Below are 13,435 nucleotides of genomic sequence, written 5' to 3'. Positions count from 1 at the left end.
CAGACCTGCTTGCTGATATGTTCTATCTTTATCCCAAATTAAAGAGCCTCTGGGTCAACATTTTTAGAACCCTGTCTGTAATTTTAAAAAAGGGATTTGCAACCCTGCACTCTAATAACATTATTTGGGGTTCCAGAGGACTTGGCCGATATAGTGGCGTATGCGTCTCTATTAGCTCAACGCAGAATTTTGCTAGAATGAAAGTCCCCTACACCCCATTATCCTCTGTCTGGCTTAAAGACATGGTATTTTTTCTCAAACTTGAGAAGATAAATTCACTCTGAGGGGCTCTGAAGACCGTTTTTATAAGAAATGGCAATGCCTGATATTTTATTTTAATAGCCTTGGAACACTCCCTTCTCATTAGGAGAGAAATATTATGTGATCGTACATTATTGCTATTTACTCTCACGCACTGTTGTTCAAAAGACCTTCTCCTCTTTTCTCCTTTGCTTTTTTATTTACTGATCCTCCTTTTGTTTCTACTGTACTTTATTTCTATAAGTGGAAATGCAAGCACAGGTATGCTTCAATACAAAAAACATCATTCAAAAAATGACTGTAAAGTTAATCAACAACTTTCTTGAACAAAAAATGAACATTAAAACTTTTATTGCAGGACTGCATTAGTTTTAGCAAGGTGTGCCTCAGTTTAAAGCATGAAATTATATATAAAAATGCTAAAAAAATAAGCACAAAACACACCTTTCCATCTGCCTTTACCTGCCATCTGTTGCGGAAGTATATAACATCCATGTAGGTCTTCTTGATGTCCCACTGAAGGTTCTCGGGGCTGCCCTCCTCCTCCAGGTGAACGGTGAAGATTAGCTCGTCATCCTGCCAGTTGGCCTACAACACAGTCAACTCCTACTCAAATCTCAAGCGCAAACATTAACATACCGTCCAAGGACAAGCTTTCACAGAGCCTCGGCAGACAGATAACAAGCCTCCAGGACATTCCACACTGTCACTGATATTTATAACTCACATGAGGGATGCTGACAGCCCAGCGGCCGACGCGCCACATCTCGTACGACAGCTTGAATTCCATCATGTCCTCCTGGACGCTTGTCAAGTAGTCCTCCAGATCACTGTCCTCCTGATGGTGTTTGGCCAAAAAAATAAAAAATAAAATTAAATAAAGCAATGAATCTGTCATGTCTAACAAATTATCATCTTCAGTTTTCGACATTGCGTTATTTCTGCAGCAAACTCACCCTGTCAGAGTCCTGCTGGCTGTACACAGAGCCCTCCCTGCTGCTGACATCGTCCTCGTTGGACACGTCTCCCTGGATCGCCATGATCCTGAACACCAGCTCCTGCTCTATCTTTTTCATCTTCTTCTTCTTTGCCTTCTTAGACTTCACCTTGTCCACCAGTTTTGACCATCCTTCTTTTAACTTGTTAGCTGGAAATGACAACAACCAAAAAAGTCAGAAAAAAAAATCCCACAACTTGTGTCATCAGTATTTCACCTTTTTTTCTCTCTTAACTGTCTGTTATACCTGTTGTCCTCGTTGTGTACACTGCAGCACTAAAGAAACACAATGTCCCTCTCTCAGTATTGTACATGAAGAGAATAGCAATGTATTCTTGACCTTCACTTTCACAGCAGTTTGACTGTAAAACTTTATTTCTTTTTCTGCACTGTGATGAAGTGTGACGATTTCTGAGCGTCATTATAGCTGGAAACGTAGTGAGAAAAACTAATCACCAGATATAACCATCTCATTAGGCAGGTAAGCACTGTTTAGTTAGTTTATTTCAGGCATTTTCCACCTCATACAACTCAAATACACACACAAAATAAATGTCAACAAGTCATTACTTATGAACCTGACTGAAAAGTTCTAGGCTTCACTTATTACATCAATCATTTATACATTACTTGTTTTGTGCTATTAACTTTTGATTTATATAATAAAAATGTACGAAACAAGCAAAACAATACATATCTACATTTTATATACTCAAAGTACCAAACAAAAATTCATATACGCGCACTAGTCTTCAGCACACAGTTTTATATACTTGTTAATCAACTTATTTTTAAATGTGTTCAGTGTATTTAACATTTCATTTCCTCTTCAGAATGATACCACAGATGAACTCCTGTTATACATTTTTGTTTTGCAATTGTACTAATTCTAGCTGTTCCGATACCGGTACTAGTATTGGCAATAACCCGACATTGCCTAGAATGCTGGATTGGATATCGATGAGTATGTGAGCCTGTGCACCGATACCACAAAAATTACAAATAAACCTTTAAGCAGTTTCACACTCAAATAAAGCAGCATTTTTCCTGCAAATAAATCCGTTTTCACCCCTCTAAAACAGTAGTCAATACAGCGAGTGCAGCCACTGCCAACTACTGCTCTGTTACAACAGTGAAGAATAATTGATTTCCCGTAAATAGTGTATTGTTAGCCATTAGCACAATGTCAAATTAAAAAATAAAAAGAACGTTTTATGGCGTTCATTCGCTGTATGCTTTTGTTCATGTTTTACAGACAGTTTAAGCTGGGCTGTGCCCATACAACACAGACAGCAATCATTTCACTTCAACACAGGGCAGTGGTGTAATGTAACAAAGTAATAATACTTACGGTACTTAAGTATTTTTGGGGAGAATCTGTACTTTACTTGAGTTTTAAATTTCTGTCAACTTTAATTTTACTCCTCCTTATTTCCTAAATAAAATATATGCTTTTAATCCATTACATTTCCCCTAAGCATCTTTGTTACTCACTACAAACAGGGAGGGAAGGATGGATGAATGAAGGAATGGGAGGGAGGGAAAAACTGGATTTTGTTTTTTAAATCCTTTTAAGTTGCGAAGAAAACGCATGTTATTAAGAAATAACCTTCCACTTGCTTTTTTATTACCACCATTTACTTGTACTTTTACTTTCAAAACTTGACCACATTTAATGTCACAAAATTACTATTAATACTTAAGTACAGTAAATATCACATACTTTAACAAAGACATTTACTCAAGTAATATTCTAATAGGTGACTTAAACTTCTACCAAATCATTTTCTAGAATGATATCTGTACTTTTACTCAAGCGTGGCTTTTAGGTGTTTTATCTATCACAGATAAATGGTTAGTAGTATCCACTTGTTTATTTATTTTTTTACCTTTTATAATGCAGTGGTGTCAGATTGGTACCCGGTATCAGCTGATATGCAGGAATCGATATTGGGAAGGAATGAATCGTATGAAAACATCTCTAGTTCTAATCTTTGTTTTCATAAACATACAATTCCCCTTTGTTCATTCTGACTCACTCTCATTTAAAACAGCTCCTGGTTACAGTCTGGACTCATCTTATTTTTCACTTAATACATTAACTGTGTGTTTTCAAAGTCCATCAAATCTCTAAATTTGAGAGTTTATTAATAATTTGTCGGTCGGTTCATGATTGGCAGCTCTGTTTACAATCATGTAAACATGATAAATAAAGTTTCACTGACATTATCAAAGTGACGGCTTAATAATGACATAAACATGCCATCACATGTTATATTAATTAATTTTACAGAAAAATAATGGAGCTTTTTTAAGAATTTGTGATCTTACACATATTCGTCACATCACAGGGTTCATCATCGTGGCATAATCAATCCTGATTTAGTCATCATTGCTGTTGGACTGTTTGCAATACAAAGACGTAGAAGTTGCTTAAAGACAACAGAAATTATTTGGCATTCAGCGTGCTGTTTGTGTAATTAGCTGTCTGGACCAACAAACAAAAGAAACAGGGGATTAATTATGCACCGAGAGGCAGGCTGGTAACAAAAATTAGAATGTCACGTAGCTGACAACACATTGCTATTCATCAAACTGTTGTACAAAACGTTATGCAAGCACAAGTCTCTATTCTCTAAACACCCACAAATGACTCCATCTGCCTTCCTCGAGCCTCCATTATCCTCATCTGAAATGTTTTCACAGTCGAAGCTGAAAACAGGGTTAGAATCACATCCTGCAGGTTAAAGACGTCTGAATTAAGTACGTCTATTTACAACATCTCAAAACACACCTTTCCTTTTAGCCTTGATCCTGGTGCTGGTTGAAATCCCTGTCTCCTCCAAGCTCCTGGAAATAAATAAATAAAAAAAAAAAACACAGCCCCCAAACAAAACCAGGTCAGCTCCAATTTCAAACACAGAAGGTGCCTCTTACAGTTGTTGCTTTGAGGCTCACTGTGACTAGGTCAGGCCAGCAGGGTGCAAAAGATGACAGCCACTCACACTTCACTGCCTTCCCTCTCGCCCTCCTGTGATGCCAGAGAGGTTTGATCCGGGTCTGAGCCACACAGCTCCTCCACGGAGCCTTTGGGGGTCACGCTGTCCAGCTGGCTCACCACCAGCTGGTTCAGGTTGTCGGGGTCTGACAGCCATGTCACCAACAGGCCCAACCCTGCAGAAAACGCCAACACACTGATCCAACAAGCTGCGTTTGTCATAAAAGAAACACACACTAGAATCAGGAGGCACAATATTCACACGACTCTTAAATCAGCTGCAGTCAGTAATAATAGCTTTTCCAGTTTTGAGTTTTGAAAGGAATAGTTTAACATTTTCCAAACTATGCTAATTTGCGTTCTTGTTAGCTTTTAGCTGCAGCATGTTAGCTTAGCAGAGAATTAAAGGGGACCTATTGTGCTCATTTTCATATTTGTATTTTGGGTGGCGTCAGTGGCTTAGTGGATAGAGCAGGCGCCCCATGCACAAGACTGCTGCCGCTGGGTTCGAGTCCAGCCTGTGGACCTTTGCTGCATGTCACTCCCTCCCCCTCTGATCTGAGTTTCAACCACGGATGTGAGATTATCGTTTTTAGTACACTGCTGTAATGTAACAAAACATTGATGTAAGAATGATTTTATTGACTTAAATGTGATTCTGTCTCCTCTTTCTCTCTCATCCCAGCCAGTCGCAGAAGATTTGGCACATATACATAAAACTGACTTGACTTAAATGTGTTTTTTCCGTGCTGTCTTGTTTTTGATAAAACACTGACCTTTTTTTTGTTTTTTTTTTTACACTTAGATCCTGCAGTTGTTTTTATATTATTTATTCTGGTAAAACGTCAGTGTAGGTAAAAATACTGAACACACTGAGATAAAACAGAAATATTATCTCAACAAGCAGAGGCTGACCTCATGGTGGAACTTTTCATTTGTTTTCAGTATTCTTACTGAAACAGCATAAATTATTAAAGCAAATGTTTGTTTCATGTTCAAGTCGAATTCTTTGGCCCTGAAAGTTATTAAAATAGTGTTGGGAAAAAAGCATACAAACTCTCAGTATCTGCTTGAATGCTCAATAGCCAATTAACTCTCATATGCTGAAAATGCCATCACCAGCAATGTTGGAAAAAAGGACCTGCCGGCTGCAGCACACTTAATGTTGGAACAGTCCATCTAATTAAGGGTTACACAGTCCCACAATTTTCAGTAGACTCTATACTGTAAGGCAGGTGCTGCAGTAATGGCCTTCATCACCTCCCCCCACCCCATCGAGTGGACCAGTCCATCATGTTATGTCAGGGGTCAAGTGGAAAATGAAATCAAGAGAGACAGAATGGAGTATGTGAAGTGTTAATATAAACTAGATGGATAAAGGAGCTAAAAAACAAAAAGGTGGAGCAGAAAAGGTCAGAGACTGAAGAAAAAAGTCTAGGCTGATGCTGCGGAGTGTTTCTAATGTTAGCAGCAGTGATAACAATAACAACAGTCTGCTGGTGGCATCAAATGAAGAGGAGGAATGGAGCAGCAGGAGTGGGTAACAATGGGGCTCTGCCAAAGGAAAATGACAGGGCTGAATTTTGTTCCCAGTGCAACCCTGACTGTAACAAAAAACAGTGGCAATTTTTATTGTGAAAAATCACCAATAAAAGCTTCTAAACCAATATCTTCATAACCAGACATGTTCCAGCAGGAATACAGTATGATCTGAAATTGGCTAGAAATGTACAACATGCAACCCAAATCACATGTTTCCCTGACATTAGCATGTAGCTTCATGTAGCAGTGTAGGGCTGGGCGATATGGACAAGAAACATATCTTGGTATTTTCAGGCTGACTGGTGATACATGATATCTATCTCGGTACCTTCCACGAAATGGGCTACATTTTTTCAGTTGCAAGTCAAACCGCATTTGAGACGTCACACAAACTTTTATGAAAACAGACCAAAATAAAATAAAATGCAAAGACAGGGATTTTATTCCCTGTTTGAAAATATGCAGCTGCACAACATGTAAATGAAAAAGTATATAAGCAAAGTAAATAGCAGGGCTGTACATTAACGTTTTTGCACGCAGCACCGGAGCTACGGAGGTTTAAAGGTGTGAAGCACAGGACACAAAACGATAACATGACTTTAAAATGATCAAGTAGGCCTAAAGCCATTGTAGTTTGGAACAACTGTTAAAAAGTTCTGAGTTAAAAAAGTTGTTTGCCATGGCCTTTCAAATGAATCTAGTGCTTTAAAATTATTTAGATATTCTGTATTTATCTAGGCTGTTAATCTCATTTATGCACAGAGCATCAACAAAGAGGCCGAGGGGAGCGAGAGACACTTTGTCCATGTTATATACGTCTTGTATTTGACACATCTGTGTTGATACTGCATTTTTTAAAACACATCTGTCACCTGCATCCAGGCGCTGCCTCACTGTCACACATTAGACTACAGCTACCAAGAAAAATGTCAACGTCCTATGATCCACCTCACACATTAACTAGCAGCACAGGGCTGGATTGCACGTGCGCTGCAGTAATTTCGTTCATCACACAGACTGATATAGCGTAGCACTAACAACATATAGACGGGTGTCACAATGTAGAGTAAACAGAGGAGCAGCTCTGTGTCTCTTAAACATGTGACTGAGTGAGTGAGTGGGGCGGAACTGTGCGTAAGTGTAAGTGAGGAGAGATGCACACTGTTATGTGTTATGTAACGCAACTTGACCCCATATCGATATAAACAGTGTTATCTAAATTTATATCTTGCTTGAAAATATATTGATATATTGTACAGCTTTCTATGTTATGTAAACACTTGCAGTAGCATGCCTGGAGCAGATGACCAGATTAAGACATCTTGAAGCCAGAGCAGAAAAAAACTATTGGAAACAGAGTATTCAGAACGGTCTGGAGCCTGAGGTTTTTGCTCTCAGGGATTACTTTTATATATGTTGACCTCATTAACTGAAACTTTGGATGCATTTAATATGAACATCCATCACTGTAACACTAAAAGCATAATTGATCCCCTTTAAATCTGCAAACAGTGAGTTCTAAATGTAACAAAATCCACCTAAAAGCACCTCCAAAGCTCACTGATTTACATTTTTTTTAATCCATACAAGAAAGTGAATACTTGTATTTCTCAAAAGGTCCAAGTGTCACTTTAAATTTGGTCTATCAGCTCTTCTGAAACATTCCCTTTGACTGCTAATGTCGTGTGTAGTTGGGAGTAAGTACAATGCAACACAACATTAGACAAAATCAGGACTGTCATTTTTCAGTGAAAGCACGGCCCTGAATAATTTGCCAACTGTTCCAAATTATTGCAAACACTCAATTATGCATCTATGAGCAAAACTATTTTGTCAGAAATGAGCCGTTTCTCACTGCCAAGATAAGGACATGCAGATAATTTTTTTTTTTTTTTTTTTTAACTACAGCTGTAAAAATCACTTATTGTAAGTGAGCTACATGCATAATTGCAAAAACCTTCTGCACAGCAAGACTCCCTCGAGATAAGACATTTTATCTGTTACTAAAAAAGACAAAACCCTGAAGGGAATTGGCGAAACACTGCGGAAGTGTGCCTTCCCTTTTATGCAGCCCAAAATTCATGTCCTAAGCTCTACAATGCCACTGACAATAAGGGATTACATACAATTCACACTTGTAAAAGAAGTTCTGGGAGGCTTAGGCCTTATGTAAGAGTGTGTTCCTGCAGAGAGAGAATTTAATGCTTTCTTACCCTTTAAGGCGACTATCTCATTTAAGGCACAGCGGTTGACTTCTTGGCTCCAGAGAGATTCAGGAAAAAGGTTACGTACCAGAGCGTCTGAAAACTCTCTGAGAACTGCGATCTCCTCTGCTCTGGAACCGAACAAGAGCTCTCTGAAACAAAAAGCAGAGAAACAGAGGTGATTAGTACAGTACTGGATTATAGATGTTTATCACCACGCATCTCTGGTGAATCGCTTGATCTAAATCTTAATCTGATGTACTTGTGTAACACCATTCAGCACAAAAACAACCATTACAATGTCACTGTAGATATGATCCTATAAAAGTGAGGTAAATTATTCATAGGCGATAAAAAATATGGAGGTATTTATAGAGTTCGGACACTGAGTAACTGAGGCAGCGTGATTTGTTGGAGAGAGCAGGTGCAAAGTCTCACCTGTCAGACTGCTTCGCATTATGCAAGTGCTGGGTCAAAATACGAATGGAGCCCACGACCGCCTGGCAGACATCAAAGTCCCTGGCTCTCTCAATGATCCGGTCGATCACGGAGTCAAACTCCCTGCTGAGCACCTGGTGCAGAGGCTGGTGCTCGCGCGGCTCGGGGACGCAATACCAAGGCAGCACCAGCTGGGCGTAGGCACACTCGAACACTGAGGAGAGCAGTCACAAAGGAAAAATTCACAGTAACACTAAACTCCCACACTTTCCTGCTGAACATCAAACTCAAGGACTGCAGAGACTTTAAAGCTTGTTTGGTAAAAATACAAGCTCTGGTTTTTGTTTTTCACTTTTCTCTTAGGTCCACAGCTCCTGTCCAAACCGTTCAATTGAAACCTCAGCACAAATATCCATGACAGGGTTTCTCTCTGAACTTGATGAAGACGGGTCCCTCTGGAGAGCATGTTTTATTTACAGCTACATAACGTTATTTATATATCATATAGAGAAAAGCTGAGGAAAACCAGCTGAAAGCGCTGATGTGGGGCTTTCACACAGTATCTCGTTTATGTCTGTACACCATAAGATTTTTTAACTATGAATTATTCATTTTCTCAGTGATTTACAGGCACACATACTTTTAATGAAAAAGGCACAAAATGAGTCGGAATAAAATCTCTTGTAAACAGACATTATTATATATTTATGTCCTGCAATTTTCAGCTGTATTTATGCGTATAAACAGTGGAGCCATATTTTGTACAACCTAAAACTGTTCTATCAGAACATTTTGAGCTATTGGGTCTAAAGATTTGTAGCTTTGTTTCTTATTTAGGGTTCTTGGCAGCTCTTTATTAAAAGAGTAACCACACCATTTTTCAACTAGGATCCTATTCTCCCATGTTTGTGTTTAAGTGACTAATGAGACAACAGTTTTTTAAAATGGTCCAGGATAGAGCGAGATCGCTGCAGACGACAGCAGCAAAACAGGCTGCAAGTTAACATTCATGGGCAATATGTATGTTTGTTTTTGCCACTGACAGGCTCTTGCTGTTAATCTACCTGACTGACAACGCTGTGGAAAGGATCCTTACAGGGAAAGTCCTTTTCATTTAAGAGTTTCTGTTTAACCAGAAACACCCCTGAAATCTGTCGCCACACTCACCAGACTCCATTTAAATAAACAGTAATTATATCATGATAAAACAGACTTCATTCAAAGTCAACTCAAACAAAAATTGATTAAAAAAAAAAAAAATACCTGATAAAAACTGTCTTTTGTCTGTCATCTTTACACTGTTCCAACGATCACCAACTCCAGTTTGGTTGAAATAAACCCTTAATTCACCAAATTAGAGCTAAAAATATGCTGAATTTATACACACCAAAATTACTGTTATCTTAAAGAGGGTCTGGTGAGTTTGCTGATCGATGGAAGAATAGGGTCCAGGTTGAAAAAAACCTAAGTTACCCTTCAGGGCAGTTCATCCCAAAGTCAAAAATACATATTTTTCCTCTTACCTGTAGTGCTTTTGTCGGTCTAGATTGTTTTGGTGTGAGTTGCAGAGTGTTGGAGATATCGGCCATAGTTTTGTCTGCCTTCTATAGAACAGTGGTTCCCACTTGGTCCAGCCACTGGGTCCAGATTTCTCCTTAGTCATTAGTTCAGGGTCCACACAGTTTAATATATTCAGCATTATACTTTCGTTTGGCCATGTTGTCGAGCTAGTTTGCTGTCTCTAGTAAGTCGCTGTCTGTTATTCACTCACTCCACAGCAGGAAACGGCACTTAAGAATAAAAGCTCTGTGCTAGAAATTCACTGTGCTTCAAAATAAAGTGTGTTTCTTACAAACTTGACACATTTGCGAGTCACTTGCTGTTCATTCAGAAAGAACCCGCGACCCACCAGTTGGGAACCACTGCTCTAGAATATAATGGACCAAGATTGCGCTCGGCTTGTGGAACAACACCAAAAAATTTAAAAAAAAAAATACATTTGAAAACTGTCTGGCAATGTCTCTTCTCAGAAATAATGACCCAGTTACTCAAGATAATCCACAGACCTTGTTGTGAGCAGTTTCATGTAGGAAATATTTCCTCCTACTGAACTACACCCGCCAACCACATCACCATGCAGTGGGAAGCATGCATATCCACTCGAAAGACTATTGTTCCTACATGAAGCTGCTTACAACAAGGTCTGTGGATTATCTTGAGTAACCAGGTCATGATTTCTGGAAAAAGACATTGCTGTTGAGTTTTTGAAATAAAATTTTTTGGCACTTTGAGCACCACAAGCCGAGTGCCATCTAGTTTTATTATACTGGAGGGAAGGCAAACATCTCTGCAGCTGATATCTCCAACACTCTGAAACTCACACCAAAACAATCTAGACCAATAAACAGCACTACAGATAAGAAGAAAAATATTTGCTTTTGATTATGGAGTGAACTGTTTCATTTTAAAGGTTATTCTTTTTTGGCTTTTGCCTTTATTGGACAGAACAGTTTGAGCATGAAAGGGGGAGAAAGAGGGGATGACCTGCAGCAAAGGGCTGTGGGCTGGAATCGAGCCTGAGGCCGCTGCGGCAAGGACACTGCCTTTGCACATGAGACACCCACGCTACAGACTGAGCTGCTGGGCGCCCCAAATTGTCTCCTTAAATTGCCAAAATGAGAAGCCAGACTTGTAGCCAAGTTTGTGCTGAAAATAAACAATATCATGTATTTGGGGTAAATACGGTTTGAAAGGTGCAAAAACAAAAAGGAATGCATCGACGGCAAAAACGAACAGTAATCAACCTGGACTCCAGAGAGCTCCCAGCTCATGCATTTGAATAGGAGTGCTATATTTAGCTGTGAGAGAATTAGGCGCTTACCAGACCAATTTATTGCAGAAAAGCCTTTTTTTTTTTACATCCTCAATTCTACAGGTTTACAATGGTTTTCAAGGTCTGACTTAAAGGACAACTTCGGTATTTTTCAACCTGGGTTCTATTTCCCCATGTGTATGTGTGCGTATGATTCATGGGTACCACTCGTTCTAAAATTGTCTCAGTATTGAGCCGCGAAACGAGCTAAAACGGTAATGGGGGCAAATGCATCCCGTATAAAAGTGCTTTTTTTCGCCACTGACCGGTTCTAGTCTGGTTTTCAAGGTCTGACTTCACACACACGCATACTCATTTACAATACCGAGCGGAGACAACTTCCGCCTTTCTGCTCCAACACTGACTGGCAGCTAACTCCACTCATTCACACTCACCACTGCCCCAGGGCCGCTACCATATGCTATTTACAGAGATAGCACTGGCGATCTGAACCCGTCAGTGGCGAAAAAAAAGCACTTTTATATGGGACGCATTTGTCCCCATTACCGTTTTAGCTCGTTTCTCAGCTCAATACTGAACCAATTTTAGAACGAGTGGTACCCATGAATCATATGCACACATACACATGGGGAAATAGAGCCCAGGTTGAAAAATACCGAAGTTGTCCTTTAAGCCTTGAGAAGTTTAATGTAAGTAATGTGTTTAAAGCCACATATTCTCAAATAAACTGAGCTCAGAGGTCGGGCTTATAGACTAACACAAACCAATTTAATAAACCACAATAGCCAACACAAGTGATAATGAGGCATGAAAACGAGATATACTACTTCCTGTTTAACACACCACAGTGCTGCGTGACCTATCTATGGAGAGGGTGTGTTTTTCATCTTTGTCTTTCCTTCCGTAAAGCCCCTCCTCACTTCATGTAACATGAGCCCCAGCTGCAGCTGTGTTTAAGCAAAACTGTCCTTTTCAACTGTGTCAAGTCAAAACAGACGTGAAATGTGCTGACAAAACACCCTGCGGTCAGAAGCAGAACCTTGATTTGCTTTTTTTTTTACATGCACTCACATCTACATGCAAACTGCGTCTGACCTGTGAAGACAAAATATGCCAACGTCACTTAAAAGCACATATCCTACATGCCTCACCTTGCTGCAGAGACGTCTTCACATGTGGATACCGAGACTCCAGTGGTTCAGCTTGCTGGCTGCTTCCTGTATCTGTCAGGTCACCAAATAACTCTCCTTCAACAGTTTCCTGGAAGACAAAAAAATACATGCCAGCTACCAGAAGGTGATAAAATAAAGAGCATAGTAAAAGACTGTAACATCAGGAGCTGAACTCAAGGTGACAGTGAGCGATGTGATGGGTGAAAACAAGCTCTCTGGGCCTCAGTGCAAAAAATGCACCTCAGGCTATGAGAGCTAATACTTCAATATTTGACTCATTCACTGACACTCAGGTATCTGTGAACCCTGGCCTCTCAACACAGCAAAGTTAGATTTCTGACCTAGATTTCTAAAGGGTTTAATGTCACATTAACAAACATTAACACACTTCACTGACTCATTAAACACTAAAAGGCTGTTTAAATTGATATATAATCTAATAAAGCATCTCAAGCTCACATGTTTAATATCTAACTCATTAAGACATGACTCAGTTGATCATGCAACAGTGCTCGTGAAGGCAATTACCTCCTGCAATAAAAGACAAAGCACAAACTGTGTTTAAATACCTGGAGTGAACTCTCCTTGGTCTCCTCATCAGTCTGGGTGCTGGTCTCCCGTCCGCTGCTCACGAATATGAGTGGAGTGGTGAAACAAAAGAGACAACACAACACGTACTGTGTCACTGTGCGGCCGCAGTCTGAAAAATACCACACCAAGCCGAGGGTTATGGCGATGGAGACGCGCCATAGATACATCTTCTTCCTTTACAAGCCGCTCCTCTCGTGCACTTTGGGCCGGTGTGTGTCGCTCACAGCCGGAGCTGGTCCGCTCACACACATCTTTAGCACCGACAACAAGTCGGTTTGCTGTTTCCTCGAAACCAAAAGTCAAACTGAGGGAGAAAAGGCGAACTTTATGAAGCTGGTTAAAGTGGAGCTGTGATTGGCTGCGGGAAGTCCCCGCGTGCCTGTTGTTGATTGTAACAGG

General features: G+C 39.9%; 1 protein-coding gene across 2 annotated transcripts in view; it reads right to left on the bottom strand.

Annotated features, from left to right (window-relative positions):
- Positions 1 to 13,435, bottom strand: part of si:rp71-46j2.7 (uncharacterized) — a 26,090-nt gene extending 12,655 nt beyond the window's left edge. The window contains exons 1-9 of one of the 2 annotated variants that reach the window (XM_049585744.1): positions 13,015 to 13,435; positions 12,425 to 12,533; positions 8,441 to 8,654; positions 8,012 to 8,154; positions 4,264 to 4,432; positions 4,053 to 4,108; positions 1,218 to 1,408; positions 989 to 1,099; positions 706 to 849 (exon numbers count right to left, since the gene is read on the bottom strand). In XM_049585744.1, coding sequence (XP_049441701.1) covers positions 706 to 849; positions 989 to 1,099; positions 1,218 to 1,408; positions 4,053 to 4,108; positions 4,264 to 4,432; positions 8,012 to 8,154; positions 8,441 to 8,654; positions 12,425 to 12,533; positions 13,015 to 13,203 — 1,326 coding nt within the window. In that variant the 5' untranslated portion in view covers positions 13,204 to 13,435. The remainder of the gene's footprint in view (positions 1 to 705; positions 850 to 988; positions 1,100 to 1,217; positions 1,409 to 4,052; positions 4,109 to 4,263; positions 4,433 to 8,011; positions 8,155 to 8,440; positions 8,655 to 12,424; positions 12,534 to 13,014) is intronic. The other variant, XM_049585745.1, reaches the window with a different exon arrangement.

The sequence above is a fragment of the Epinephelus fuscoguttatus genome, linkage group LG9 (genome assembly GCF_011397635.1).
Source record: "Epinephelus fuscoguttatus linkage group LG9, E.fuscoguttatus.final_Chr_v1".
Taxonomy (NCBI): domain Eukaryota; kingdom Metazoa; phylum Chordata; class Actinopteri; order Perciformes; family Serranidae; genus Epinephelus; species Epinephelus fuscoguttatus.
Note: the sequence above shows the minus strand (reverse complement) of the source record. Positions and strands in the feature narration are given on the sequence as shown.